General features: G+C 48.5%; 2 protein-coding genes across 3 annotated transcripts; both read left to right on the top strand.

Moving 5' to 3' along the window:
• Positions 1 to 963: 963 nt before the first annotated feature.
• On the top strand, positions 964 to 7,569 carry RND1 (Rho family GTPase 1). The gene is made up of 5 exons (XM_019724681.3): positions 964 to 1,200; positions 1,982 to 2,069; positions 4,741 to 4,850; positions 5,715 to 5,849; positions 6,475 to 7,569. The coding sequence occupies exons 1-5, from the start codon at positions 1,081 to 1,083 to the stop codon at positions 6,718 to 6,720; spliced, it is 699 nt and encodes a 232-aa protein (XP_019580240.1). The 5' UTR covers positions 964 to 1,080; the 3' UTR covers positions 6,721 to 7,569.
• A 2,814-nt stretch (positions 7,570 to 10,383) lies between these two features.
• On the top strand, positions 10,384 to 24,883 carry DDX23 (DEAD-box helicase 23). Of its 2 annotated transcripts, XM_074325759.2 has the most exons (18): positions 10,411 to 10,487; positions 13,104 to 13,133; positions 14,557 to 14,765; positions 15,182 to 15,292; positions 16,429 to 16,522; positions 16,631 to 16,696; positions 17,252 to 17,390; positions 17,664 to 17,797; positions 17,932 to 18,044; positions 19,337 to 19,480; positions 19,579 to 19,804; positions 20,093 to 20,238; positions 20,600 to 20,777; positions 21,515 to 21,757; positions 22,175 to 22,326; positions 22,558 to 22,666; positions 23,392 to 23,566; positions 24,003 to 24,883. In XM_074325759.2, the coding sequence occupies exons 3-18, from the start codon at positions 14,557 to 14,559 to the stop codon at positions 24,224 to 24,226; spliced, it is 2,463 nt and encodes an 820-aa protein (XP_074181860.1). In that variant the 5' UTR covers positions 10,411 to 10,487; positions 13,104 to 13,133; the 3' UTR covers positions 24,227 to 24,883. The 2 variants fall into 2 exon arrangements, with proteins under 2 accessions (XP_019580241.1, XP_074181860.1); XM_019724682.3 differs by lacking the exon at positions 13,104 to 13,133 and having other exon boundaries at positions 10,384 to 10,487.
• The last annotated feature ends 445 nt before the right edge of the window (positions 24,884 to 25,328 follow it).

Below are 25,328 nucleotides of genomic sequence, written 5' to 3'. Positions count from 1 at the left end.
ATGGTTCTGTCTAGTGGATTGGTGCCTTAAGATGCAAGGGCTCTGAGGGACAGGGCTGGTAGGCAGTTACACAGCTCATCTCAACCTTAGGTTGCCCTCCAGCTTTCTAATCCCTAAGTCCCAGGGCCAGTGTTCTAGTCTGGACTTTAATCAGGTGACATATGCAGTTTGTTGGCATCAGGAGGTGTCACCTGGAACTAGACCTGTGCCTGATTCATCCAGGAAGCTGAACCCAGGCAGCAGAACAAACACCCCTAAGCAGCTCCTGCCAGGTATGAGGTGAGAGGTTGTCTTGCCAAACAGACAGGGACTTTGTTTGCTTTGTTCTCTTCCTTCCCATCCCCACTTGCCAGACTCCCTTGTTCCTTTCTCTCTGCCCATCTCTGGGTTAGGGACTGTGTGGGGATTTTCCAGCTGACACGAGAGGGCTTTTTAATTAATTAAACTTAATTTAATTTTTTTGGTGAAGGTGTTTCCTGAGGAAGAGACTTGGGAGTCAAAAGGGGCACAGCAGAAGCTTCTGGGAGGGGAAGTCATAGTGGGAATTGGTTTGGATGGCGATTAGAGGGAATAAAGAAGTCAGAGATCTCTGCCCCCACCCCCACCCTGGGGTGCCACCTGTCTATAGTTTTGGCAGGTCCTGCTCTCTAGGACAACTCCAGCTTGACCTCACTTTGTGCGTTCATGGCTAGTTTACTGTTTTGACACTAATTGGTGGACACTCAAGACCATTAAATTTTGCTTCAAGTCCCTTCGTCCCTCCCTAATACAAATGCAAAACAGCGTGGGAATCCCCTTTCAGAGAAAGGGGAGCTTTAAGAGAAAGGGAAGGGAGGAAGAGGGCGCTGACTCAGATCCTCCTCCCATTGGCTGCTGGAGGGGATCCCATCTCAGGGATTGGCCCTGACAGAGTCCGCCTCCTCTTGTGATTGGCTCATCCAGGAAGATATAAAGGGGCTGTGCCGGCCTCCGGTTCAGTTGGAGCGAGGCAGGGAATTCGTCTGGATTTGTGTGTTGAGACGCACCTGACGCAACTCTCTCCCCTCTGAACCGAAGTCCAAGTACCCCGAGGCTGCAACCATGAAGGAAAGACGGGCTCCGCAGCCAGTGGTGGCCAGATGTAAGCTCGTTCTGGTGGGAGACGTGCAGTGTGGGAAGACAGCGATGTTACAGGTGTTAGCGAAGGACTGCTATCCCGAGGTGAGCTGCCCGACCGCCCCCTGGCCAGCTATTCTTGCCTGCCTGTCTGCCCCCTTCCCCGGGGGTACATTCCCATCTGCCCCAGGGAGCTCTCTCTCTCCACCCCACCCCATCCTCAACCAATTTTTGGCTGGAGGACCGCCCTGTCTTAGCTTCCCCTGAGACCTGTTCCACTTCTGCCGCTCCGCTGGCTCCTCCTTACCTCTTCACCCATAGGCCCCGATCGAATTCCCTCCTACCTACCTTCATCCTGGAGTCTGCTCTCCGCAGAGGGAACTGGAGGCATTTGAGAATCTGGGGTTTCTTGACGCAATACCTGCCCGTCCATTCACCCCAACCTCAAAGGTTCTGTGGTCATGGTCCCAGGCAGGCTCCTGCTGCTCTTTTCTGCTCTTCTGCTGGTGGCTTGTGGGGAGAAGATAAAGAGCTAGAATGGGCTTGTGGCTCAGAAATTGGGAGACAGACAAATCTGGGGATGAGAGGAATCCCTCTCTCTCTCCCCCACCTCCCCCTCTTTCTCTCCCTAACCATCTAAAATGGGGAGGGGGGTACTTGTCCCTGCTGGAAGTCATTCACATTTCTTACTTTGATGGAGCAAATTGCCTGTGCCTCTACACTCCCCTCCCTCTTGTCCCATGTGGTCCCTCCTGCCCCAGGCATCCCCTCCTCTGGCCACTTCAGTATCTCACTAGGGTGAATGGCTTCTTCTGTAGCCAGTAACAACCAGAGGGTTACAGGGGCAGGAAGGGCCCAGGTGTGAATAGTTTCTGTCTTTTCACAGACATATGTGCCCACCGTGTTTGAAAATTACACAGCCTGCTTGGAGACAGAGGAACAGAGAGTGGAGCTCAGTCTCTGGGACACCTCAGGTAAGACAACTGGCCCCAAATGTCCCCTTCCCACCTCTACTGGTCTGCTGCAGCTGCTGTCTTTTAGAAATTGTTTTCTTCTTTGATGGGGAGCAGTATGGTACTTGCCACGAAACTGAAAGAAGGGGACATGAAGATTCCTCAGTTGGGTGCAGGGAGAGGGGCCAGGTCCACTCGGTTGGCGGGTCCAGGGATGCAGAGTGGATTAACCCAGAAGCCACTCACTTCTCTGGGTCTAGCTCCATTCTTCAGAGGGCTGGATGACGAGGTGAATGGACCCCTGAATGCTACTGGGGGGCAATCAGACAAGGCTTCTTCTTTTCCACTCCCTGCGCCTCTGCCACCACACACACACACACACACACACACACACACACACACACACACAGTCTTTACTGCCCCAGAGCAAAACCAAGTATGAGGCAGGAGGCAGTGTAGCTGGAGGCAGTTGTGACTGAGGCAAGGAGAAAAGCCTGCTTTTGGGGAAATATTGCTCCTAACTCAGTTTTGTCCCCTGCATTCCACCTCGGGCCACTGCTGTCCTCCTGCTGCAGCTCAGCTCTACTCAGCTCCACTCGTCATACCGCTGCGGCTCAGGGCTGAAGTGATGCATCATCGATGTTTTGGAGGGTGGGGGAGATGGCTTCATATGGAGCAGAGTCACGTTATAGATAGTAATCGGAGGAGGGGTGTTGGCTTTGACCATTTTCCTTGTATTGGGCTGAGGTAGAAGACCCTCTGTCTTTCTGGAATGTAAGAAGCAATGTTTTTCCAGCCTCTCAACCCTAAACCCTCAGTGCTAGGCTATCCTTTGCTTTGATTCTGACCCCTTTCCATTATCTCTTCACCCCAATCCTTTTTTAATAACTGGGCTCAGAGTCGTAATTAAGGACTAAAAGCTAGGAATGGGAGAAAGAAAAGAAAATCCACTCCTCTAAAAATGCATATTCAGGCTGAATTTAAAGAGGAACTATAAATCACTAAGGGTTTCCTGTTACATCAATAAATATGTTGTCCTGCTCCTCCAAAGAGCTGTTGTTCCCATGATCCAATTTTGAGGTCTGAAAAGATTAGGGGTAGGGAATGGGTAAATAGAAAAATGACTTCCCCTAGCTCTACCTTCCCCAAACAAAGCAAAACAAAAATTGCCGGACCCGCTATGCTTTCCTCTGCTGCAGTTCTGGGGGTTGGGAGGCAGGGTTCTGGGTTCCCGGTCTGTGCTGTGCTGGCTGGATCCGACTGGAATGCACTTGGCTTCAGGATGTATGGCTTGGCATCTGCTGTACCTTGCCCACCTTTCAGTCTTCCCAGAATCTTACTGCAGCTCATCTCTTCTCACAACCTCCGCCCCAAAGTGCCACTCCCCCCCACCCTCTTCCCGCTGCTTCTACCCTCCTCCCATAGTCAGAACGCAGCCTTTCAATCCCAATCCAGATAATGGAAAATCAGCAAGGTGGTCTCTGTTTCTTGTGTTGCATTCCCACCCTCCAGTTTCCAAAAGGATGCAGGCTATCAGTCATCCTCAAACTCCCTCTTTCAAATGAGGTGCCCATAAGGAAGGAGGAAGTGGCAGCCCAATGGGGACGGGGCTTCCCAACACGGGCCAGGGTTGAACCTGCTCCTGTTATTTACTCGCTGGTTTTGCTTAGATCCAGAATGGAGGCCTCCTCCCCTCCCCCTTCCCAGTGCTGCAGTGCTTCCTTTGCTCAGTGCTGCGGTGATAAGACCCCACCTCAGAGAGGGGATGGGGTGGATTGCTGAAGGAGCAGGCAGCTATCCCAACTCCCCTTTACTCTCTTTTAAACAACCAACCCCCTCCCCACTTGGATTCCCCCCAGTTTCCATGGCGATTGTGGTGCAGGGAGAGGGGCTGCTTGCTATTCTGAGCACGGATTGTCTGGGTTCCAAATCTGCTACTGTTCCTTCCCCAGGGTGGAGGGGGGCAGGCTCAGCCCCTAGCATTCTCCCTTATTGGACACCTGGGTCTGCATTGCCTCCTGCCTTCCCAGTGAAGGACCCTTACTTGAGCCTCTACCTCCCTAGCTATTGCTGCTGCTGGCTTTGAGACTGCCTCCCTGAGATTTGGAAGGATAGGGGCTGCAGCTTTCTTTTTCCCCGTTTCAGTGTAAACTGATTTGCGTAGAGGAGGAGCAGGACCCTGAATCCCTGCCAGCCTCCTAGAGTTCTGACCCCATGGCAAAGAAGCAGGGCAGCCAGTTATATAACACGCAAGTTTGTTTCTTCATTGGGGAGGCCCTGGAGCAGAAGAAGGGAGCAGAGGTTGGGTAGCAGGCAGGCTCTAGAAAAGAGGAGACACTAAACTAGCCCTGGTCCCACAGGAGTTGGGAGAACTGTCCTCTGGGACTCTGAGAACGGGCAGGCCTGAAATTAAGCCCTTTGTAGGAGACCCAGACAGGGTCAAATTATGTTCCACTCCTCTTTTATTTTGCCCCCTTCCCGTTTTTCAGTGCTAAGGAAGATGATATTCTTGCATTGCCTTCTGGCAGGTAGTCAGGTCCCAAGTTTCCAGGCTGTAGCAGGTTCCCATGGGAGATGGGTGGGGCCAACTAATAAGGGACAAAGAATGGTATTCCCAGGGCTCTTTGGGCTGAGGTCTGTAGGGGAGGGAAAATGCCGTGACTCACCATCAGCTCTTTCTCCTCTCCACCAGGATCGCCCTACTATGATAATGTCCGTCCACTCTGCTACAGTGACTCGGACGCAGTATTACTATGCTTTGATATCAGCCGTCCAGAGACGGTGGATAGTGCCCTCAAGAAGGTAAGTTTGGATAAACTTTACAATCTCTAGTTCAGCTTGAGAACAAAAAGGAATCTTGGGGACCTTGTCGTCGAATCCCCTCTTATGTAACGTGAAAAAACTGAGGCCAGGGAAGGAAGAGATTTGCCCAAGGCCACACCATTAGCTAAGCTCTGGGATTAGAACCCAGATCTCCTGCCCCTGCCACTGCTCTATACAGCTCTGCCAGAGGCCCTGCAAGAGAGGGCGGTGTTAAGGACTCAGGAAGTGAAGGATTGGAAGTCGGAGAACCTTTTGTGCTATGGTTTGAGGGTCAAGGAAGGGGTCTTTTGGAGGCAGCTTCTATAAACTTTGATCCCAGACTCACTGGGACTGGGCAAGCCAGGCAGGCCTGAGCAGAACTGCTCGTAGGGAATACCTAGGTCTGGATGGCAAGATTTGTCCATCCTGAGGAGTCCCAGGACACCTTGTAGAACTAGCCTAGTTTCTGAGAAGAATCTAGGACTGCCTCCTTCCCTTGGGAAGAGACTGGTTGGTCTCTTCATGGCTTTCTGGACTTGGGGAGCCCTTTGACTGGTTTGAGGGGGCAGATCCAGGCCCGTATGCTTGGCAGAAGGTGGGGAAAGATTTGCCTCTGTGCTCTCTGTGGGCTGGGCTGTGGAATGAAGGGACAGGCTCTTGGGTCAGCACTCCTGTGGCCCCAAACGCCTCATGGGCTAGAAGATGATGTAATTAGTGCAGTGGCAATGCTGTGACTCGGAGGGCAGGACTGGTGATAAGCTGCGTGGTGTATGTGGTGTTGCCAACTGGGCTTCTCCGGTGGTCTGTCAGGCACTGACTCTCCTTCCTTTCTGTTTCTCTCAACTTTCTTGCCTGGCTCATCAGTGGAGGACGGAAATCCTAGATTATTGTCCCAGCACCCGTGTTTTGCTTATTGGCTGCAAGACAGACCTGCGAACAGACCTGAGTACTTTGATGGAGCTGTCCCACCAGAAGCAGGCACCCATCTCCTATGAGCAGGTGTGTGTGTGTGTGTGTGTGTGTGTGTGTTGGGGGAGTGATGGGGAAGGCGACAGGCTGAGGACTTGAAATGTCCCCGTTGCACAAACTCTCTCACTATGGCAAGAGAGAATTGGTATTTTTGGGGGGTCATCTATAATTAGCAATCTAGTCACCTGGATAGAGGTGGTAAGTACCTGTTTTCCCAGATTTATGCTACAGGTTGGCAGGTGAGCCATTCCTGCGCGTGCCAGTGTTTCTCAGATTGCTTTTGTGGATCACCTGCATTAGACTAACCAGAATTTCTTATGCCTATTGAAGTGTAAGGTTCATTTCTCTTAAACCAATATTTCACGTTAGACGCATCTGGGGAGCTCTTACAAATATCAATGCCTAGGCCCTACCCCCAGAAATTCTGATTTACTTGCTCTGGTATCAGTATGGTTTTAAAAGTGTCCCAGGTGATTCTAACGTGCTGTCAAGATCACCTTCAGAAAATAATTAGCAGAGGGTGGTGGTGGTGGGAGACTGGCAGTTGGGTCCCATCTGGAGTAGCGCTGGGGAGTACCACTCAGCATAGGAGGCAGTGTTTCAGAACCATTTTGGAACACTGCATCGGTGACCTCACTCCTCCCTCCCCCTGCAGGGCTGTGCCATAGCCAAGCAGCTGGGTGCGGAAATCTACCTGGAAGGCTCGGCTTTCACCTCAGAGAAGAGCATTCACAGCATCTTCCGGACAGCATCCATGGTGTGTCTGAACAAGCCCAGCCCGACACCCCCGAAGAGCCCTGTCCGAAGCCTCTCCAAGCGACTGCTCCACCTCCCCAGTCGTTCCGAACTCATCTCTTCTACCTTCAAGAAGGAAAAGGCCAAAAGCTGTTCCATTATGTGAAGTGGGGGTTGGAGAGGGGAGACAACCTCCCACTTCCTCCCTTGGGTTGCAGAGGCACAGGGAGAGGGAGGATGAGACAATTTAGGACACTGGACACGAGTTTTTCAGACGGCCACGGTGAGGGCTTGGAAGGAGACAGGGATGGGACCAGGAAAGAGCCAGGCCCGGCTTGAGGACCTGAAGCTGAGAAAGAACCATCACACCCCAAGCCAGGCACTAGGTGGTGGAGGGGGTGGCTGCCGCAGTACCCCCCACTCCAGACGAAGGAAAGGTGGGGGTGTGGGGGGCATGCTGGCCTCATGGGCTCAGGGGCCTAAAGGAGCCTCACCTTCAGCATCATGCCTCTTCCACCCAGCGTTTTCATGCAGGCCAGGGGATGGGAGGGATCCCTGAGCCCTTCCTTTCCCCTCTGAGGAGGTCGCAGAAGAGTGGAGACTGGGGAAGCCATGAGGCAGCGCTCTTGGGAGCTGAGCCCAGGTGCTTCCTAACAGAAATCAGAAGGGCAGGAGCTGGTCAGAGCCAATGAGAAGGAAACCTCATCTTTGCATAGCCCATGCCTCATGGAGAGGTGACGTCATACATTCACATGCTTCTCACCTAAGTCCCCAGGGTCCAAGGGAGAAGCCCCAGACCCCCTTCTCTTGCAGTGTGGGGGTGGTGGTGCTGCAGGGGGCAGGGCGGGGTGGGGGTCACCAGACTTTTTCTGCCCTTAGGGCAGTACAGCTGGCATTTGTTTTATAGACTCTTGTCTTTGGAATTGGGGGGAGGGGGGAGTGTTTCAATCCGTTATATGTCTGTTTAAAGAAGAAAACCTATTTATTAATGAAAATATATAACATGTACAAAGAAGTTGGCTCCATTTTCGTAGTTTTTTTCTGTTTCCTCTGGTCATTGATAATGAGAAAAAAGCTGTCCTGGGACCCTTTCTGTGGGTTGCAGAGTAGCTGCCTCCACTGCTCCCTGGCACCTCCAACAAGGATCTCCTTCCTCTCCCCCCCATCCCGTCCCCAAGCCCATCCAATCCTTCTAAGCCAATGAAGATCTCCTTAGCCCCAGAGCAGGGTTTTTCAACCTTGGAACAAATGACATTTTGGACTAGATGGTGCTTTGTTGTGGGGGCTGTCCTGTGCATTGGAGGTTTAGCATCATCTCTGGCTTCTACTCACTAGATGTCAACAGCACCCCCCCTCCAGTTGTCACAACCAAATATGTTTCCAGATACTGCTAAATGTCCCCTGGGATAAAATTCCTCCTGGTTGAGAACCATTGACCTAGAGTCTAGAGGAAAGAGACAAGGTTTGGGGAAATCAGAGGACCCAAGCTGCTGAGATCCCAACTGCTGCAGAAGGTGGACAGACTGAAGCCAAGGATGGGAGTTTCCTGGGGTTCTGGTCTCCTCTGAGTTCAGAGAGGTGACGTCTTCTGCTTTCTTGATCTTTCAATCCCATTGCCTGTTGATGGCAGCTCAAAGGCCTTAACTTTCCTTCTCTTCAGTGACTTTCAAGTTTCGTAGTGTGCTGGAAATAAAGAGTACTTACTAGGTATTGAGTACTTACTATGTACCCAGCACTGTGCAAATAGCTTTACCTACATTAACACATCCAACTGCACAAATAATATAGTTAAATGCTTACTATGGGTGAGAGATGCTTATGAGTTCTTTATGTGTTATTTATTTCTGTGATAACCCTATGGAGTGCTATCTGCCTCATTTTACAGACAAGGAAACAGGTTCAGAGAGATCAGTTAATGTGCCCAAGGTCACACAGCCAGAAAGTGGTAGAACCTGGATGCAAATCCAGGCAACCTGGCTCCATAACATGCACTTTTCACTGCTCTGCTCTCCTACCCTGTGAGACAAGTTGTATTATTATCCCTATTTTATAAATGAGAAATAGAAAATCCAGAGTTGCCATATAATTTGCAAGAGATCATACTGTTTGTACGTAATGGAGTCATGATTCAAACCGGGGATTAATGTTAATTATAATCCCTGGACCCCTTACTGCTAGCCATGTTGTACCTAAATAGGAGACTATCTGTGGTCCTTACTAGAACACAGTCCCCCTGTCTTCATCTCCAAAGATGTATGTTTGTAAAAGACCTAGCAGGGTAAGAAACAAACAACGAGTACCCTTTAAGCTCAATGTCTTACATGTGTCATTCCTAAGAGTGTGCACAAGTACGAGGGGAACTCTGCCACTGTGAACTTGCACACGCTTCATCACCTGTCCGGGTCTCAATTTACTCATCTTTCAGGATGCCGACAAATGGTAATCTGGAAATTGGGAAAGAGCATGGACTCTCAAGTTGACGCCTGGTTCCATGCTTTTAACTATGTGGCCCTTGAAGGCATAATTAAGTTTTCTGAGCCACAGTCTCCTTGTCAGTAAAATGGAAATAATACCCACCTCATACAGTTATGAGGCCGAAGTAAAAAATAAGTAAGGTAAGCTAAGTGTCGAGCACTTAGAAGATTCTCAGTAAATACTAACTGCAGCTCTTCAAGATTCCAGTCTACAGCTTTGATCTAATTGTTAGCTGGGGTTGCATTCTGTGAGTGTAGAGCCCTCCAGTGTTCACCGGGTGGATTACACTTAATAGATCTCATTACGTTCCCTGCAGTTCTGTCTCTGGTGGAGGTGGCAGGTAAAAAGGCTGCAGAGCTCGAAGAGCAGAAGTGTAACTCGAGGGTTACTTTGGGCCATTGTGTGTGATGCTGAGGGCTTTCGGGTTATTTGGGTCTATCCTGAGACTGCTTGAAGAGAATTGAACATACAGAGAGAAAAGCCAGACCTGCAGCCATGTGGGATTGAAACCAACTGATGATGGCAAAATGGGAAGGAAGGAGGCATTAGGTACTTCCTAGTATCTATTTGAACCCATCCTGGAAGTTGCAAGGTTTTTGTTTTGGCGGGGGATTATGAATGATAAGACCAAAGAGAAACAAAGTGAACAATAAAATTTGGGGTAAAAAAGCTCAGTGGAGGACTGAAAAGGGCGAAATATAAGGCAGAAAGAAGCAAAAATACAAAGATAGCCCAACATTGGCCATATTCCAAACAGCAAGAAAATGGGGAAGCCAGGGTCCTGTCTGGAATGTTGAGAAAACAGATGCCACAGCCCAGGCCAGGTGATACCGTCCTTCCCAGAGGCCTTTGGAATCCGTTGCGTGGGCTCATTTTGAGTCGTCACAATAACTGGGTATTGTTATCGTGGGTTGCTAAAATATCCTGCTAAATCTGGGATAGTCCCGCATAATGAATTGTCCCACTTACATTGTGAAATACTCGCTACTCCTGCAACCTAAACTTTAGTTTGTCCACCTATAAAATTGGGCTAATAATTTGTCTCACAGATTTTTGTAAAATTGCTTTTCCACGAAAGGTTGTATGCCACGAGCCATGATAGTTTTTAAACGCAGTTTCTAGGAAGACCAGCATATTCCAGGAAGACTGCACAGGGAGAGAACCTTTTGCGCAAAACCTACCCACGGAAAACTCTTCCTCTAGCCAACTCAAATGTTTGGCGAACCACATTGCCCAGCAGACCCCGCGGCCCAGGGCGGGCGCTCGCGCCGTGCATTCTGGGATTGGTAGTTCTCGCTCCCTCGTTGTCGGCCACCACCGCCCAATATCAGGAACTCGTCTTCCCAGCTTGCCGCGCGGCCGGAGGGGGCGGGGATGCTTCTTGGAGACCAGGAAACGGGAAAGATGGCGACTGCTCTGCGACGTTGAGGCCGCGTTGGGCGGTTCAGATTCTGAGTGGTGAGTCCCGGGCGATGGAGGCACTTTCTAATGAGCTTACAGAGAGGGCGAGAGTGGGTCACGGCAGTGGCCCCTGCCTCCGGGACCAGGCGGGAAAGAACGCCTCAGGGAAGGGGCACGAGCCCAGAAAGCTCTGGCCGGCCGGAGCGAAGGGGCGCGGGCCCCGGGAGGTAGTGTTGTCTCCTGGGTGCACAGGCCAGGTACCTGGATGATGTTACAGGCCAGACCTTTGTCCACTGGTACAGCAATCTGTGATACCCCCAATCTGACCTTATTCCTTCATGTGTTGAGTAGTCTTTGCTTCAGCCAAATTGGAACTGTGGCTTTTCTCCCAGAACCAGTCATGCTTTCCCGCCTCTGCGCCCCTTGTATTATTTCTTTTGCCGGGAATGACTTCCCTTTCCGCACCCTCAATTACACATCTTTAAATTCTACCTGTACTTAAATACTCAAGAGTCACTTCCTCTACAGATCATTCCAGATCTTTTACAAATTTAAGGAAACTTCTTTGAACTCCTTTCACACTTTATCTGAGCCTTCCTTCTGGTATGTGTCTCATAGCTTTTGTACAGGAGCTTCCTAATTGCCTTTTGTAAGTTTCACAGCACCTACCACGGTGCCTTCCATTTAGTGGGTGTTTCACAAACATTTCACTGAATGAAACAGAATCTGCCCCTGCCCTACAACAACTGAGAAACTCAAATCTGGAGATTTGCAAGGAAGGCTGCTGAGAAGCAATGGCTAGGGTTGGCCTGTGATAGGTAGAACTTATAATAAAAGTTGCCTATGTTTACTGTCTTCTCTCACTTCTCATTCTCCTAAACTCACTCCACTTAGGCTTCTACCCCACCCCCGACCCCCACCCGGTGCCATCGGAAACAGCTCTGGTCAAAGTCACTAACAGTCTCTGTTTTTCCAAATGCAAGTCACTGCTTTTATCTTCTAGTCTTACTCCACTTGACACAATTCACCCTTCCCTCCTTGAAATGTGTTTTGGCTTCTGTGGTTTCCAGGTCATGGAAATCACTTTTTTCACCTCCTTTCTCACTGGCTGTAGCTACTTTCCAGGTTTTCGTCTGGCTCCTCCTGTGCTTGCCCTCTAAATGTTACAGTGGTCCAGAGCTCAGTCATGGGTCCTCTTTTATTTTCTTCTTTATTCAGACTGTCTACTTAAGTAATATCACTTAGTGTCCCATGGCTTTAAAAGCCATCTGTATATTGATGACTCAAATTTTTATCTCCTGGGTCTCTCTCCTGAGTTCCAGAATTGCATTAACTGCCTTCCTGCAATCTCCACTTGGTTTTCTTACTGACATCTTACACTCAACATGGCCAAAGGACACTTGATTTCCTCCTAAATCTGTTTTTCCCCCAGTCTTCCCCGGTCATTAAATGCACCGTGAGCCATTACCATAAATTCAGGAGCTATTTTTGTGTCCTCTCTTCCTTTCTCTCTTCATTAGTAAGTCCCATCAGCTCTGCCTCTAAAATATACCCTGAAGCTGTCTACTTTCCATTTCCACTGCCGTTTTCCTAGAACAAGCCACTGTCATCTCTTGCCTACTGTAATTGCATTCTCAGTGGTTCTGTTTCCACTCTTGCCTCCCTACTATATAGTTTTCTTGCAAGTCACCAAAGTAATTCTTTAAAAATGTAAAATTAGATCACATCACTTCCAGTTTAACACTCTTCTAAGGTTCCCATTGCAGTTGGATTAAAACCCAAGTTCCTTTATTTACCTCGGCATAGAACATATTTCTATGATCTGACTCCTGCCTACCTCCCTGAACTCCCTGAGTCTGCTACTCAGCCACACAAGTCTTTTTTCTTTTTCTTTTTTTAAAGATTTTATTGGGGAAGGGGAACAGGACTTTATTGGGGAACAGTGTGTACTTCCAGGACTTTTTTCCAAGTCAAGTTGTCCTTTCAATCTTAGTTGAGGGCGCAGCTCAGCTCCAGGTCCAGTTGCTGTTTTCTAGTTGCAGGGGGCGCGCAGCCCACTATTCCTTGCAGGAGTCGAAACTGGCAACCTTGTGGTTGAGAGGATGCGCTCCAACCAACTGAGCCATCCGGGAGCTCAGCGGCAGCTCAGTGGCAGCTCAGTGGCAGCTCAGCTCAAGGTGCTGTGTTCAATCTTAGTTGCAGGGGCCACTGCCCACCATCCCTTGCGGGACTCGAGGAATTGAACTGGCAACCTTGTGGTTGAGAGCCCACCACTGGCCCATGTGGGAATCGAACCGGCAGCCTTCGGAGTTAGGAGCATGGAGCTCTAACCGCCTGAGCCACCGGGCTGGCCCTACACAAGTCTGTTTTAAATCAGCAAATGTGCTAAGCTAGTTCCTTCCCTACTGCCTTAATACTTGCTTCTAACCAGTAAGTTCCTTTCCCTGATCCTTGCAGGCTCTCTCTCATCAGTCAAGGCTCAGTGTATATGTCCAAAAAATTCTTTTGTGAGCCCTCTATCTCTTGTTCATATCCCTCCCCATCATATAACCCTGGTTTATTTTCTTCATTAGTGCTCATTACTATTTGAAATTTTCTTGTCTTTCTGCTTTACTGTTGTCTGCTTCGCCGGAATTTAAATGTTAGAGAGCTGAGACTTTGTTTTGTTTACAGGTATATCTCCAGGACACAGAACAGTTTCTGGTACCTATCACGTGCTGAATGAGTATTTGTTGAAAGAATGATGTCCGGGATGCTTTATAGAGAAAATAGCATTCTGTGGTGTTTTGTTAGGGCTATAAATGGAAGAAAAAAGTATAATTTCCTTGTGATAATGCACGATGCACTGATATAGAACATTCGATTGTTTCTCATACAATTGTGAGATAAAATGGGTTTCCATCTTTTGAAAATGCTATTTGTTTATTTCTCTTTACACATTCTCCCTTCTTAAAGATATATGGCAGGAAGTGACATGGGAAAGGGGGATTGTAAGCTAAAACTTAGGGAACTGATATTCTAGTTGAACTATTTGGCAATAAAATAAGTTCTGAGAAATGTATCCCAAGTGTCAGGAATGGTGGTGGTGGCAGCGGTGATGATGACGATAGGCTAGAGGCAGATTCAGACTTGCTGTCGTTTTAGCAAATGACGTTGAAGGAGATTTTGTAGTCTGAAAGACAGTTGACAGTGTGGCATGGTGTTCAGTGTTTTCCAGGCAACAGGTAACAGGACAAATTCTTGCTCAAACCTTTCATGGGACTGGGCAACGATCGAGGCTGTGAAAATCTGAGTAGGCAATATCAGTCAGAATGTCTGTGACCTGTAGTTTTTCCCTCCCTCCCTCCCTCCCTCCCTCCCTCCCTCCCTCCCTCCCTCCCTCCCTTCCTTTCTTCCTTCCTTTTTTTCTTTCCTCTCCCTTCCCCTTCTCTGCCCTCCCTCCCCTCCCCTTCTCCCTTCCTTTCCCTTCCCTTCCCTTTCTTTCATTCATAGGAAGTGGCAAAAGTGCGTGGAGGTTAGTGTACCCTTCACCAAATTTTTCCCATTGCATAACTAGAAGTACATTTCTATTTCTCCATTTAAATTTAGTTTTTCTTTGGAGTGCTGAGTATAATTACAAATCTCAAAATTAAACTTTATTTTCCCTCTTTTGAGCTTTCTTTATATAGCTCAAGGGAACTTATCTCCCTTAGATGTTTATGTGTTAACTGATCTGATGGGCTGACAGACCTAAGACTCCTAAGGTACACAATACAGGATGTCCCTAGAGACGGCTAGTACACTATTCATTTATTAAAATTTCTTTCAATGCTCTTGTCTAATTTTTCATGTGGTACATTCATTATATACCTTTAGAAATGAATATATACAATGACTCACAGAGAGACAGTATAATGTAACGAATAAAAGTGGGCCTCTGGAGCCAGACTGCCTGGAACTCTGCCACTTACCACCTGTGTGTCCTTGGGGAGGTTACTTTATATACCTGAGCTGCAGTTTCCTCATCTATAAAGTAGGCATACTAATATATCTACCTCATAGGGTTGTTTTGAGATTAAGTACATTATATATAAACAATTTAGAGCCGTACCTAGTACATACGAAGTACTCCTCGTACCCGTGACAGATGGCAGGAGAGCTGGCTGACAAGAAGGACCGTGATGCCTCACCTTCCAAAGAGGAAAGGAAGCGATCCCGGACTCCTGACAGAGAGCGGGACAGGGACCGGGACCGGAAGGCTTCCCCATCTAAAGACAGGAAGCGGCATCGTTCAAGGGATAGGCGTCGAGGAGGCAGCCGTTCTCGCTCCCGTTCCCGATCCAAGTCTACAGAAAGGTAGAGTAACTGTATGTCTGCGTGTGAAAAGGGAGAGTACTTTCAGACTTCTTCATTCTTGGTTCCTCCGATGCCTCCAGGATTAGGACAGTAGTGTTTCACACATTTCTCTACACCTAGTGACCCATTAGCTCATAAAGGTTAAGAGGGAACTTGTAAGATGAAGGTCCAGATGACCAAGGGAGATAGTTCATCTGTTCACATAGTCCGTGATCTATCATTGCCTTTAATACTTAGTAGTATAGCTCTGAGCTATAAGACCTCTTTAGAATGCCCTCATAACTTCCCTGGGAAACACATTCCCCAATTTATAAAATTCTGCTTTGGGGAGACAAGATCATGGGAACTTTTAAGGCTGCAGTGGAGAAGGATACTCTGGAAATATCAAGTGATTTCTTAAATTTGCTTTTCTTCAGAGAACGACGGCACAAAGAACGAGAACGAGATAAGGAGCGGGATCGGAATAAGAAAGACCGAGATCGGGATAAGGATGGGCACAGAAGGGACAAAGACCGGAAACGATCCAGGTACGTGAGGGAGTGGGAGGGAGCTTCAGGGGAATGCCCCTCCATCTCTTCCTTCCTGTGTCTGAGCTCGCTCAGCTTCATGGGAAAGTCTGTTTTTCTTAGTGGATCCTATTGGTACTTACTGCAGAGCAGTTTGTTTTTTTAAAAGGCATGTTTCTTTAGAAAGAATAACTAGTTAGTGAAGTCACAACCCTTTGAGGGTCAACTTGTTCTTAGAAATTAGTTTGAAAAGGTTACCAGCCTACAAAACATTCCTTTAGCTCTATCGGACCGTTCAGTTTTCTACCCAGAATATATAACATATACAGAGGGTGCCCCAAAAAATGTATACACATTTTAAGAAAGGAAAAAACTGTATTAAAATTATGCTGATGGTAACCACTTTGAGCACCTCTTGTAATTGCAGAAGTCAAACGTGACTTGTATTCATCTTTTGTTATTGGTATATATTGAGTGTTACAATTTTAATATGGTTTTTTTCTTTCTTAAAATGTGTATACATCTTTTTGGCACCCCCGGTATTTGATGGGATAATTGAGTGCCCCAGTTTCTTTATCTCTTTCTTCAGGAAACTTTCTGTGCAAAGTTTTTATTTGGCTCTGAGTGAGTGGTTAGAATTCAAGGGAAGGTACAGAATTCTCATAACACAGTCGAGTTGTTTGAGATGTCTTGTAGATTAAGCTTATAGCAGGTGTAGGGAAAGGATTGCTGCAACTGGTAGGAAGGAAAAATGCAGATGGGACATATATAGCAGTATCTAGAAAGGGTGTATGTGGGTGGCCGTGTAGGCTAAATTTATTTTGTATTATAAAACAGAACTTTTTCCTTCAACGTGCAACTGCTGCTGTTTGGAGGAAATATTTTTGATGTCAGTAGTGAAGTCCCACTTTCCAGAAGAAATGAGTCTCAGAAAAGGAGATTCGGGGAGATTGGGGCCAAGACAGGGCCATTACTAGGTTTTAGAATAGGCAGAGTGACCAGGCCTGCCAAGGGAGCTTCCAGACCGATAGGTGACCATGGGCCAGTCTTGCTGAGTTATGGAGAAACTTCCATCCTCTTTTTGGGGTTCAGCCTGAATCATCCAGGGGCTGGGGTAAGGCAGCAATATGGACCTTTCCTGTTCCTTTTCCTTAAAGTTTATCTCCTGGCCGAGGAAAAGATTTTAAATCTCGCAAAGACAGAGACTCGAAGAAGGACGAAGAGGATGAGCATGGTGACAAGAAGCCTAAGGTAAAGGAGAGGAAGCGTTTTCCCATCTTCGTCTTCAATTCCAGCCAACTTTGTGATCTTCAAAGGGAGAGAACCTTTATGGACTGAAGTCCTGTGTTTTATTTTCAGGCCCAGCCATTATCCCTGGAGGAGCTTCTGGCCAAGAAAAAGGCTGAGGAAGAAGCTGAGGCTAAGGCAAGAATCTGAAGGTCTCTATTAGTTGGCTCGGGCCACCATAACGAAACACCACAGATGGGGTGACTTAAACCACAGACATTTATTTTTTCACCATTCTGGAGGCTGGAAAGTCTGAGATCAAGGTGTTAGTAGGGTTGTTTCTTCTGAGGTCTTTCTCCTTGGTTTATAGGTGGATGACTTCTCCGTCTTCACGTGGTCTTCCCTTTGTGATTGCATATTCCTGGTATATCTTGCGTGTCCTAATTTTCTCTTCTTATAAGGACACTGGTCAGACTGGATTAGGGTAGGAGCCTCATTTTACTTTAAAGATCTCTTTAAAGGCCCTATCTCCAAAAATAGTCACATTCTGAGGTACTGGGGTTTAGGGCTTCAGCATAATGCATCGTGAGGAGGCACAAGTCAGCCCATAACAGGATCCTAGACCTGTTTGTATTTACCTTAACAGGTTTAATACCTGAGCAAATATTTTTGGGCTCCTTGCCATCTCCCATCAGTGATATGATTATACTTTGCTCCTAGATCCTTTGTTTACAGTTCCAATCTATTTTGTAGCCCAAGTTCCTCTCCAAAGCAGAACGAGAGGCTGAAGCCCTAAAGCGACGGCAGCAGGAGGTGGAAGAGCGGCAGAGGATGCTTGAAGAAGAAAGGAAGAAAAGGAAACAGTTTCAGGACTTGGGCAGGAAAATGTTGGGTTCGTTTTCCCACCCCCTGTAGCCCCCAGATGGGATAGGGAAGGGTCGGATGTGATGATGGTGTCATTCAGGAGCTAGGAACCTGTTTGCTCTGGAGTTTGGAAGAGGAAAGGATGGGGGATGTTCATGAGAAAAGTTTCTGTGACGTCTCCATTTCCTTTGTATCATAAATCTCTCACCTTTTTTCTCATTTGGTGCCCTTGGCTTGGCTCCCCCATGCCCTCTTTTCCTCCACTGAGCTCTTCTGCAGCTTTGCTTTCTTTGGTCTGCAGAAGACCCTCAGGAACGGGAACGTCGGGAACGCAGGGAGAGGATGGAGCGGGAGACCAATGGAAATGAGGACGAGGAAGGGCGGCAGAAGATCCGGGAGGAGAAGGACAAGAGCAAGGAGCTGCATGCCATCAAGGTGCAGCCTTGGGCTTTGCCACCCCCCCCCACACACACACACACACGAATGAAGTGTAGTTATTTGGCCATTCTGATCTCTGTGTGCAAGGTTTGGGCCTTGAGCTTGATGGACTCTGTTCTGTCACTGGGCAGGAGCGTTACCTGGGTGGCATTAAGAAGCGGCGCCGAACGAGGCACCTCAATGATCGCAAATTTGTCTTTGAGTGGGATGCATCTGAGGACACATCCATAGACTACAACCCACTGTGAGTAGCTTTAGGCCTGAACTAGGTCTTGTTTTTTTTTGTTTTTTTTTTTCAATTACAGTTGACATTCAATATTACATTCATTTCAGGTGTACAGCATAGTGGTTAGACATTTATATAACTTACAAAGTGATCCCCCTGATAAGTGTAGTACCCACCTGACACCACACCTGGTTATTACAATATTATTGATTATATCCCCTATGCTGTACTTTACATCCCGTGACTGTTTTGTAACTGCCAATTTGTATTTCATCCAGCCCCCTAACCGCTCTCCCACCTGGCAATCATCAGTTTGTTCTCTGTATCTGTGAGTCTGTTTCTGTTATGTTTGTTCATTTATTTTGTTTTTTAGACTCCACGTGTAAGTGAAATCGTACGGTATTTGTCTTTCTTTGTCTGACTTATTTCACTTAGCATAGGTACCCTCTAGGGCCATTCATGTTGTTGCAAATGGTAAGATTTCATTCTTTTTTATGGCCCAGTAATATTCCATCGTATATCTATACCACATCTTCTTTATCCAGTCATCTATCGATAGGCAATTAGGTTGCTTCCATATCTTGGCTATTGTAAATAATGCTGCAATGAACATAGGGGTTCATATATCTTGAATTAGTGTTCTGGATGTTTTTGGGTAAATACCCAGAAGTGGGATTGCTGGGTCATATTTTTAATTTTTTGAGGAAACTCCTATGGTTTTCCATGTGGCTGCACTCATTTGTAATCCTACCAACAATACACGTGGGTTCCTTTTCTCCACATCCTTGCCAACGCTTGTTTGTGCAGGTATGAGGTGATATCTCATTGTGGTTTTAATTTGCATTTCTCTCATGATTAGTGACATTGAGCATCTTTTCATATGTCTATTGGCCATCTGTATGTCCTCTTTGGGGAAATGTCTATCCAGGTCTTCTGCCCATTTTTTTTACTCGATTGTCTTTTTGGTATTAAGTGGCATGAGTTCTTTATATTTTTTGTTTATTAACTCCTTATAGGATATATCGTTGGTGAATATCTTTAGAAAACCCAGAAACAGACTCACAGATACAGATCTCAGTAGGTTTTCTAAACTAGGTCTTTTAAACCAGGCAGTTCCTAGAGAGAACTAGGGACTACAGAGATAGCTAAGCTGGATGGGGATGTTGGTAAACTAGTAGTAGTCAGCCAGCCAGCCCTCTGGGTGAAGAAAGACCCTGGCTGGGAAGGGGAAGTGGTACTTATTGGTAGCCTGCCCTTCCCTCTGCTGCTGTATCAGCTCCTTCTCTTTTTTCTTCCTCTCTCAATCCCAGGTACAAAGAACGGCACCAGGTGCAGTTGTTGGGGCGAGGCTTCATTGCAGGCATTGACCTAAAGCAGCAGAAACGAGAGCAGTCCCGTTTCTATGGAGACCTAATGGAGAAGAGGCGGACCCTGGAAGAAAAGGAACAGGAGGAGTGAGTGGTCCGGGCTGGGGTGGTTGGGCAGAGCCCCGAGTCTACAGAAAAGAGATGGGGGATACTGATCCCACTTTTTCCTCATGATTCGGCTCCAGGGCAAGACTCCGCAAACTTCGTAAGAAGGAAGCCAAGCAGCGCTGGGATGATCGGCATTGGTCCCAGAAGAAGTTGGACGAGATGACGGACAGGGACTGGCGGATCTTCCGTGAGGACTACAGCATCACCACTAAAGGTGGCAAGATCCCCAATCCCATCCGATCCTGGAAAGACTCTTCTCTGCCCCCACACATCTTGGAGGTCATCGATAAGTGTGGCTACAAGGTAAGAAGGGGCAGAGCGGTCCAGAAGTCCTGACATGTTCCTATATTCTAGTGCATATAAACTTTGTCCTTGGCTATTTGGTGCCTTCTCTGCCAGTGGGCACCAAGGTGACAGTGTCTGTAACTTTCTGGTGGAAGTATTGGCCTTCTGTGATTGTGTTTCTTTTCTGGTCCCTATTCCTGTACTTGGTGTCCTTCCATATGTGCTAGCATATGTGCCCATTCTTTCAACAGTAGCCCAGGTAATATAATTCTGCCTGTGCCCATTACTCTGTCTGGGTCACTGCAGGAACCAACACCTATCCAGCGACAGGCGATTCCCATTGGGCTACAGAATCGTGACATCATTGGTGTGGCTGAGACTGGCAGTGGCAAGACAGCAGCCTTCCTCATTCCATTGCTGGTCTGGATCACCACTCTTCCCAAAATTGACAGGTGGGGTCAGCTGATACCAGTTGGAGTGCATGTGACTGGGTAGGAATGGTGAAAGTGACAAATGGGTGTTTTGTTTTCTTTTAAGTCTATAATCAGAAGCCCCTTCTTTAGTCTGTGTCGGACATTAGAGAATAACTGGCTCGTGATATCAAAGAAGTGTCTGATTTTATTGCTGGCAAGGACCACTCCCTGGAGAACTTGGCTATCCTGGAGTCTGGTTTTTTAGGGAGATCATTGCATCCTCTTCCCACCACCTTCCGTATTCCCGTAGCTTCCCTTAAGTGTGACTTTCTCTTGTTCCTGTTTGTGGTTGGATGAGAACGAAAGCTCATGAAACTGTGGGATGCCCCTTTTACCACAGGATCGAAGAGTCAGACCAGGGCCCTTATGCCATCATCCTGGCCCCCACCCGTGAGCTGGCTCAGCAGATTGAGGAAGAGACCATCAAGTTTGGGAAGCCACTAGGCATCCGCACTGTGGCTGTCATTGGCGGCATCTCCAGAGAAGACCAGGGCTTCAGGCTGCGCATGGGTTGTGAGGTTTGTTCACCTGGCCAGCAGCCAGCCTGCTGTTTGGGCTGTGCGGTTTTGGGGCTCTCGTTCTAGTTTCTGCCATAGATGATAAGTCCAGTGAAGGAAAGAGCTGGTTTCTATAGACGTGCATTATTATTGAGAGCGTACGCGCCAGGGATTGTACTGTGCACAGCATTAGTTCTCACAGCCATATCAGAGTAGGTAGGGGTATCTCCATTTTACAGGGGAAGCTGAGGCTCAAGTTAGTAACTTGTCCAGAGTCACACACAGCTGCCAGTGTGCAGAGCTGAGATTCATCTCCAAAGCCCGTGCTCTTAATCGCTGCCAGGCCAAGTCATTGACTCTGAGTTGCCTTCCTCTCAGGATAGGAGAGGAAAGCTTTTTATAAGAAATCTGCTGTAGGAATTGAGTTTTCTATAGACTTCTTATCGTAATCCCTTTATATAATCTCCACAGTATCCTTTAGTCTCTCTTCCATCTAAGCAAGTTCCTTCTGATTTTGCCTCCTCTGTCTATCCCCTGGATTTTATTCAGAGACCCGATTCATTCCTGAAAAAACTCCAAGATAGCAGTAAGTGATTTTATGCCAGTTCTCAAGAAACTTCAGTGCCAAACATAACTGGAGGTTAGGGTCCAAGTTCCTTAGCACTGGGGGTCTGTTGTCCAAGTGGGTGGATAGTTCACAGGAAGGAGAAGAAAGGGGTACCTGCTGGGGCTGCATATGATTCCACTGTACCCCCTAGATTGTGATCGCTACCCCAGGACGTCTGATTGATGTGCTGGAGAACCGCTACTTGGTGCTGAGCCGTTGTACCTACGTGGTTCTGGATGAGGCAGACAGAATGATCGACATGGGCTTTGAGCCAGACGTCCAGAAGATCCTGGAACACATGCCTGTCACCAACCAGAAGCCTGACACGGATGAGGCTGAGGACCCCGAGAAAATGTTGGCCAATTTTGAGTCAGGAAAACATAAATACCGCCAAGTAAGTCTGCTTCCCTGGGCTGGGAAAAGGGTGGCAAGTTGCCAAACCTGCTCTAGAGCCTTTCTTGCCTTAGGTGGGCCCAGAGAACATGTTTCCAAAATATACAGTCCTCTGACAGTTGTAGCAGTGTAGCCATTTAGCTTCACCCTGGAAAAATGATTCCAGAGAGTCATTCTGCTGCCCACCGTAGGTGCTAGCAAATGCTCTCAGCCCTTCCTGTCATAAGATGTTAATTAAGTACAGGTACTGAAGAAAGAAGTAAGAAGGCAAAAGACACTATTTCCGAAGGTGGTGGCTATCAGAGCATACACCGTGGCTCATTTTAGATTCTTCAGCCTGGGCTGAGCTGCCTGTGGTTGTGGTAGGATATGTGATTGTGTCTGCCTGGGCCCAAGGCTGAGCCTCTTGCTTTCCTAGACAGTCATGTTCACGGCCACCATGCCGCCAGCGGTGGAGCGTCTGGCCCGGAGCTATCTCCGGCGACCTGCTGTGGTGTACATTGGCTCTGCAGGCAAGCCCCACGAACGTGTGGAACAGAAGGTCTTCCTCATGTCAGAATCAGAAAAGAGGTACGGGGGCAGCTGAACCGGAGGAAACGGGATGGAGAAAGGACTTTTTTCAGTGCGGGTGGTGGCTGGACGGAGGACGATTGTTCTGCCGTGCTGAAGTGCTTCTGTTTTCTTACTCAGCATGCCACAGGCACTGAAGAGCCTGGAATTGGTGTCATAGATCAGGGTTGAGCGTTTCACTTGGAGTGGAGGCTAGTATGCATCTCATTTTTCTCTTCCTCTTCTCCCCAGGAAAAAGCTGCTGGCAATCTTGGAGCAAGGCTTTGATCCACCCATCATCATTTTTGTCAACCAGAAGAAGGGCTGTGATGTTTTGGCCAAATCCCTGGAGAAGATGGGGGTGTGTCTGGCAGGGGAGGGCAAAGTCCGGTTTCTTTGGTGCTGTTTTCTGAACCTCTCCGGGACTCAACAAGTCAGGGCCAGAAGGAAAAGGGAGCTTGGATAGGGATAAGGCGGTCTGGGGCAATTGCTCTGACCCTTGTCCATCCCAGCGGTGCCATCTGGAGCTCCCTTCGGGCTTCCTCTAAGTGGGCCGGGGCCAGTGGGAGGTTTGAGACATGTATCCTGGCAGGATCTGAGGATGTGGACTAGCCTGGGTCAGAGTTGGTTGTGTTTATGTTTGGGAGAGGGGACGGGGTCACCAGGAGGGAGATGTGGATCAGTGTTTTTTCCTCCTGATACTGCTGTTTGAGGGGAAGGGTGTGTCCTCTCCCGTCCGTGCTTAAACTGCCTTCAATTTCTTGGTGCCTGCTTTCCACCCTCATTTCCCACCCTCATTCTCTCTTTGATTACTCATCTGTCTGGCTCTACATCTCACCCAATTTGACCTTTGACCTTGCCCTGGCTCTCCCTGCCGTGGCACCCCTGGTCTCTCCCATCCTTTCTTCAGTTCACTTGTTCTCTCCTTAACTTGCAATTGCACTCTTTTTTTCCCTCCTGTTTCCTTCCCCTTCCCCTCCTCCTGTGCTGCTCTCTGCAACCCTCCCCCTCTGTCCCCACTCTCTTATTGTCTGTGTCTTTCCATGTTCCCATTGCTCTTTCTTTACCTCCCCGTTCTCCCAACAGTACAATGCTTGTACGCTACATGGTGGAAAAGGCCAGGAACAGCGAGAGTTTGCACTGTCCAACCTCAAGGCTGGGGCCAAGGATATTTTGGTGGCCACAGATGTGGCAGGTCGTGGTATTGACATCCAAGATGTGTCTATGGTGGTCAACTATGATATGGCCAAAAATATTGAAGGTAAGTGCAGGGAAAGCAGCTTCCGTCTGGGTAAAGGGAGATCCTTGTCTCTTTCCACTCCAAGTCGGGGCGCTGCGCTGAGGAGGCTGCTGCCACCGTCTCTCATAGCTCCAAGTCTAGGATTGCTGGTCCCAGGGAGAAGAGCTACTCTCTATCTCATGTGGGTGTGTTCTCACAGCACCTGGGACAGCATTCTGTTTTGGGGGAAGAGTGGAGCTGGGCCCCTCCGTCTTAGTGCGGTAGGATGACCCCATCAATAGCGGTCTTGGGGAGAGCACTGTGGGCACTGAAGGGGTAGGGTAGGCAGCACAAACTGTTTACTGCCTGTGGAGGTGCGGGGAGGGTGATGCATTGAAAAGTGAAAGCTTCAGACACTGCTCACCAGGGCATGTGGCCTGGCGTCCTAAGTGACATTAACCCCCCAATCCCTCCCCAGATTACATCCACCGAATTGGCCGTACGGGTCGAGCAGGCAAGAGTGGTGTGGCCATCACCTTCCTCACCAAAGAGGACTCTGCTGTGTTCTATGAGCTGAAGCAGGCCATCCTGGAGAGCCCGGTGTCCTCCTGCCCCCCTGAGCTAGCCAACCACCCAGATGCCCAGCACAAGCCTGGCACCATCCTCACCAAGAAGCGCAGGGAAGAGACCATCTTTGCCTGACACAGCACTCTTCCACGGGTTTAAGGGCAGGCTCTGAAGCCTGTTCTTCAGGACTCTTCCATCTCCTCACTCTATGGGGCCTTAGGAAACAATCAGACTCCGTGACCTAGACCCTCAGGTTTGAGGGCCTGAGTGGGCGGCTCCAAAAGGAGGAAGCTGCTGCCGGAGGCAGGGAGAACCAATTACCACAGATTTTGGCCCAGCTCTGCCCCCTGGTGGGCTCTGGAATTGCACTGGGCCATCAGCTCTTGCCAGTTCAGGGAGTAGCCAGTTGGCGTTGCCTTCCAGGCTGAACAGAAACCCAGCTGCGGGGAGGGGACTTCTTAGGCCGAGACTTACCTGCGTGAGCTGCAGCACATCACGGCCCTGGGTGACCCAGGGGATCGCGCTGTGAGGACTGGACCTTGGACTCTTAATGTCATTTTGATAGTGTTTGCCCTTTTGGATTATAAAACAAGTGAAAGCCTTGTTTAGAGCTGTGAACGGCCCCTGTACCAAGGGGTGCGGTGCGCTCGAGGCATCCCTCATCTGGGCAATTTTTTTAGTTGATGTGGGACAGGGTGAGCTGGCTGTGTCCATCTTGAAGTTCCTGAGTGAAATTTCTATTCTCTGAAAAGATGAGTTTGTATGTTCTAAGAATAAACACATGAACATGAAGGCTGTGTGTAGTTCTAGCTAAACCCATCTCCCAGGTTCTTCTGGTGCCACAAAAATCAGACTTGGGAGGTGAAGGAAAGTCACATCCGGAGCAGAGCCTGGGATCTCAGTTGATAATCTAAGTACAGCAGGCACTTGAGGAGAGCAGGACCATGGCCTGTCTTCCCTCCCTGCTCCAGCCTCACGTGACATGTCGCTCTGACCTGGACACCCTCTAGGGAGCTTTGCAAAGGGTGAGGAAGGAAAGCACTTGTGAAACTGCCAAGTGATGCACGGTCGGGACCTCGCACCCTGATGCTATGTGCCTGACACTGTCTTCGTCCCTTTGCTCCTGGCTCCCCAGCCGCTGAGGTCACTGCTCAGGGGAGAGGATGGAGATGGGCACAGAAGCATTACGGAGTGATGAGCTGGGCCGGCTGAGTTAGGTTTGGGGAGAGGGCTGCAG

Source organism: Rhinolophus sinicus, chromosome 1, assembly GCF_057876585.1.
Source record: "Rhinolophus sinicus isolate RSI-liver-muscle chromosome 1, RSI-T2T, whole genome shotgun sequence".
Classification (NCBI taxonomy): Eukaryota; Metazoa; Chordata; class Mammalia; order Chiroptera; family Rhinolophidae; genus Rhinolophus; species Rhinolophus sinicus.
The sequence above is the reverse complement of the archived record's forward strand: the minus strand, read 5'-3'. Positions and strand labels throughout refer to the sequence as shown.

Bases quoted from the DNA above. Each gene is read 5' to 3' on its own strand.
- RND1 (XM_019724681.3), top strand. From the start codon at position 1,081: ATGAAGGAAAGACGGGCTCCGCAGCCAGTGGTGGCCAGATGTAAGCTC. The intron at 2,070-4,740 runs GTAAGACAACTG...CCTCTCCACCAG, and splicing joins CAGTCTCTGGGACACCTCAG to GATCGCCCTACTATGATAAT. The intron at 4,851-5,714 runs GTAAGTTTGGAT...CTGGCTCATCAG, and splicing joins TGGATAGTGCCCTCAAGAAG to TGGAGGACGGAAATCCTAGA.
- DDX23 (XM_019724682.3), top strand. From the start codon at position 14,557: ATGGCAGGAGAGCTGGCTGACAAGAAGGACCGTGATGCCTCACCTTCC. The intron at 21,758-22,174 runs GTAAGTCTGCTT...TTGCTTTCCTAG, and splicing joins GAAAACATAAATACCGCCAA to ACAGTCATGTTCACGGCCAC. The intron at 22,667-23,391 runs GTGTGTCTGGCA...TTCTCCCAACAG, and splicing joins AATCCCTGGAGAAGATGGGG to TACAATGCTTGTACGCTACA.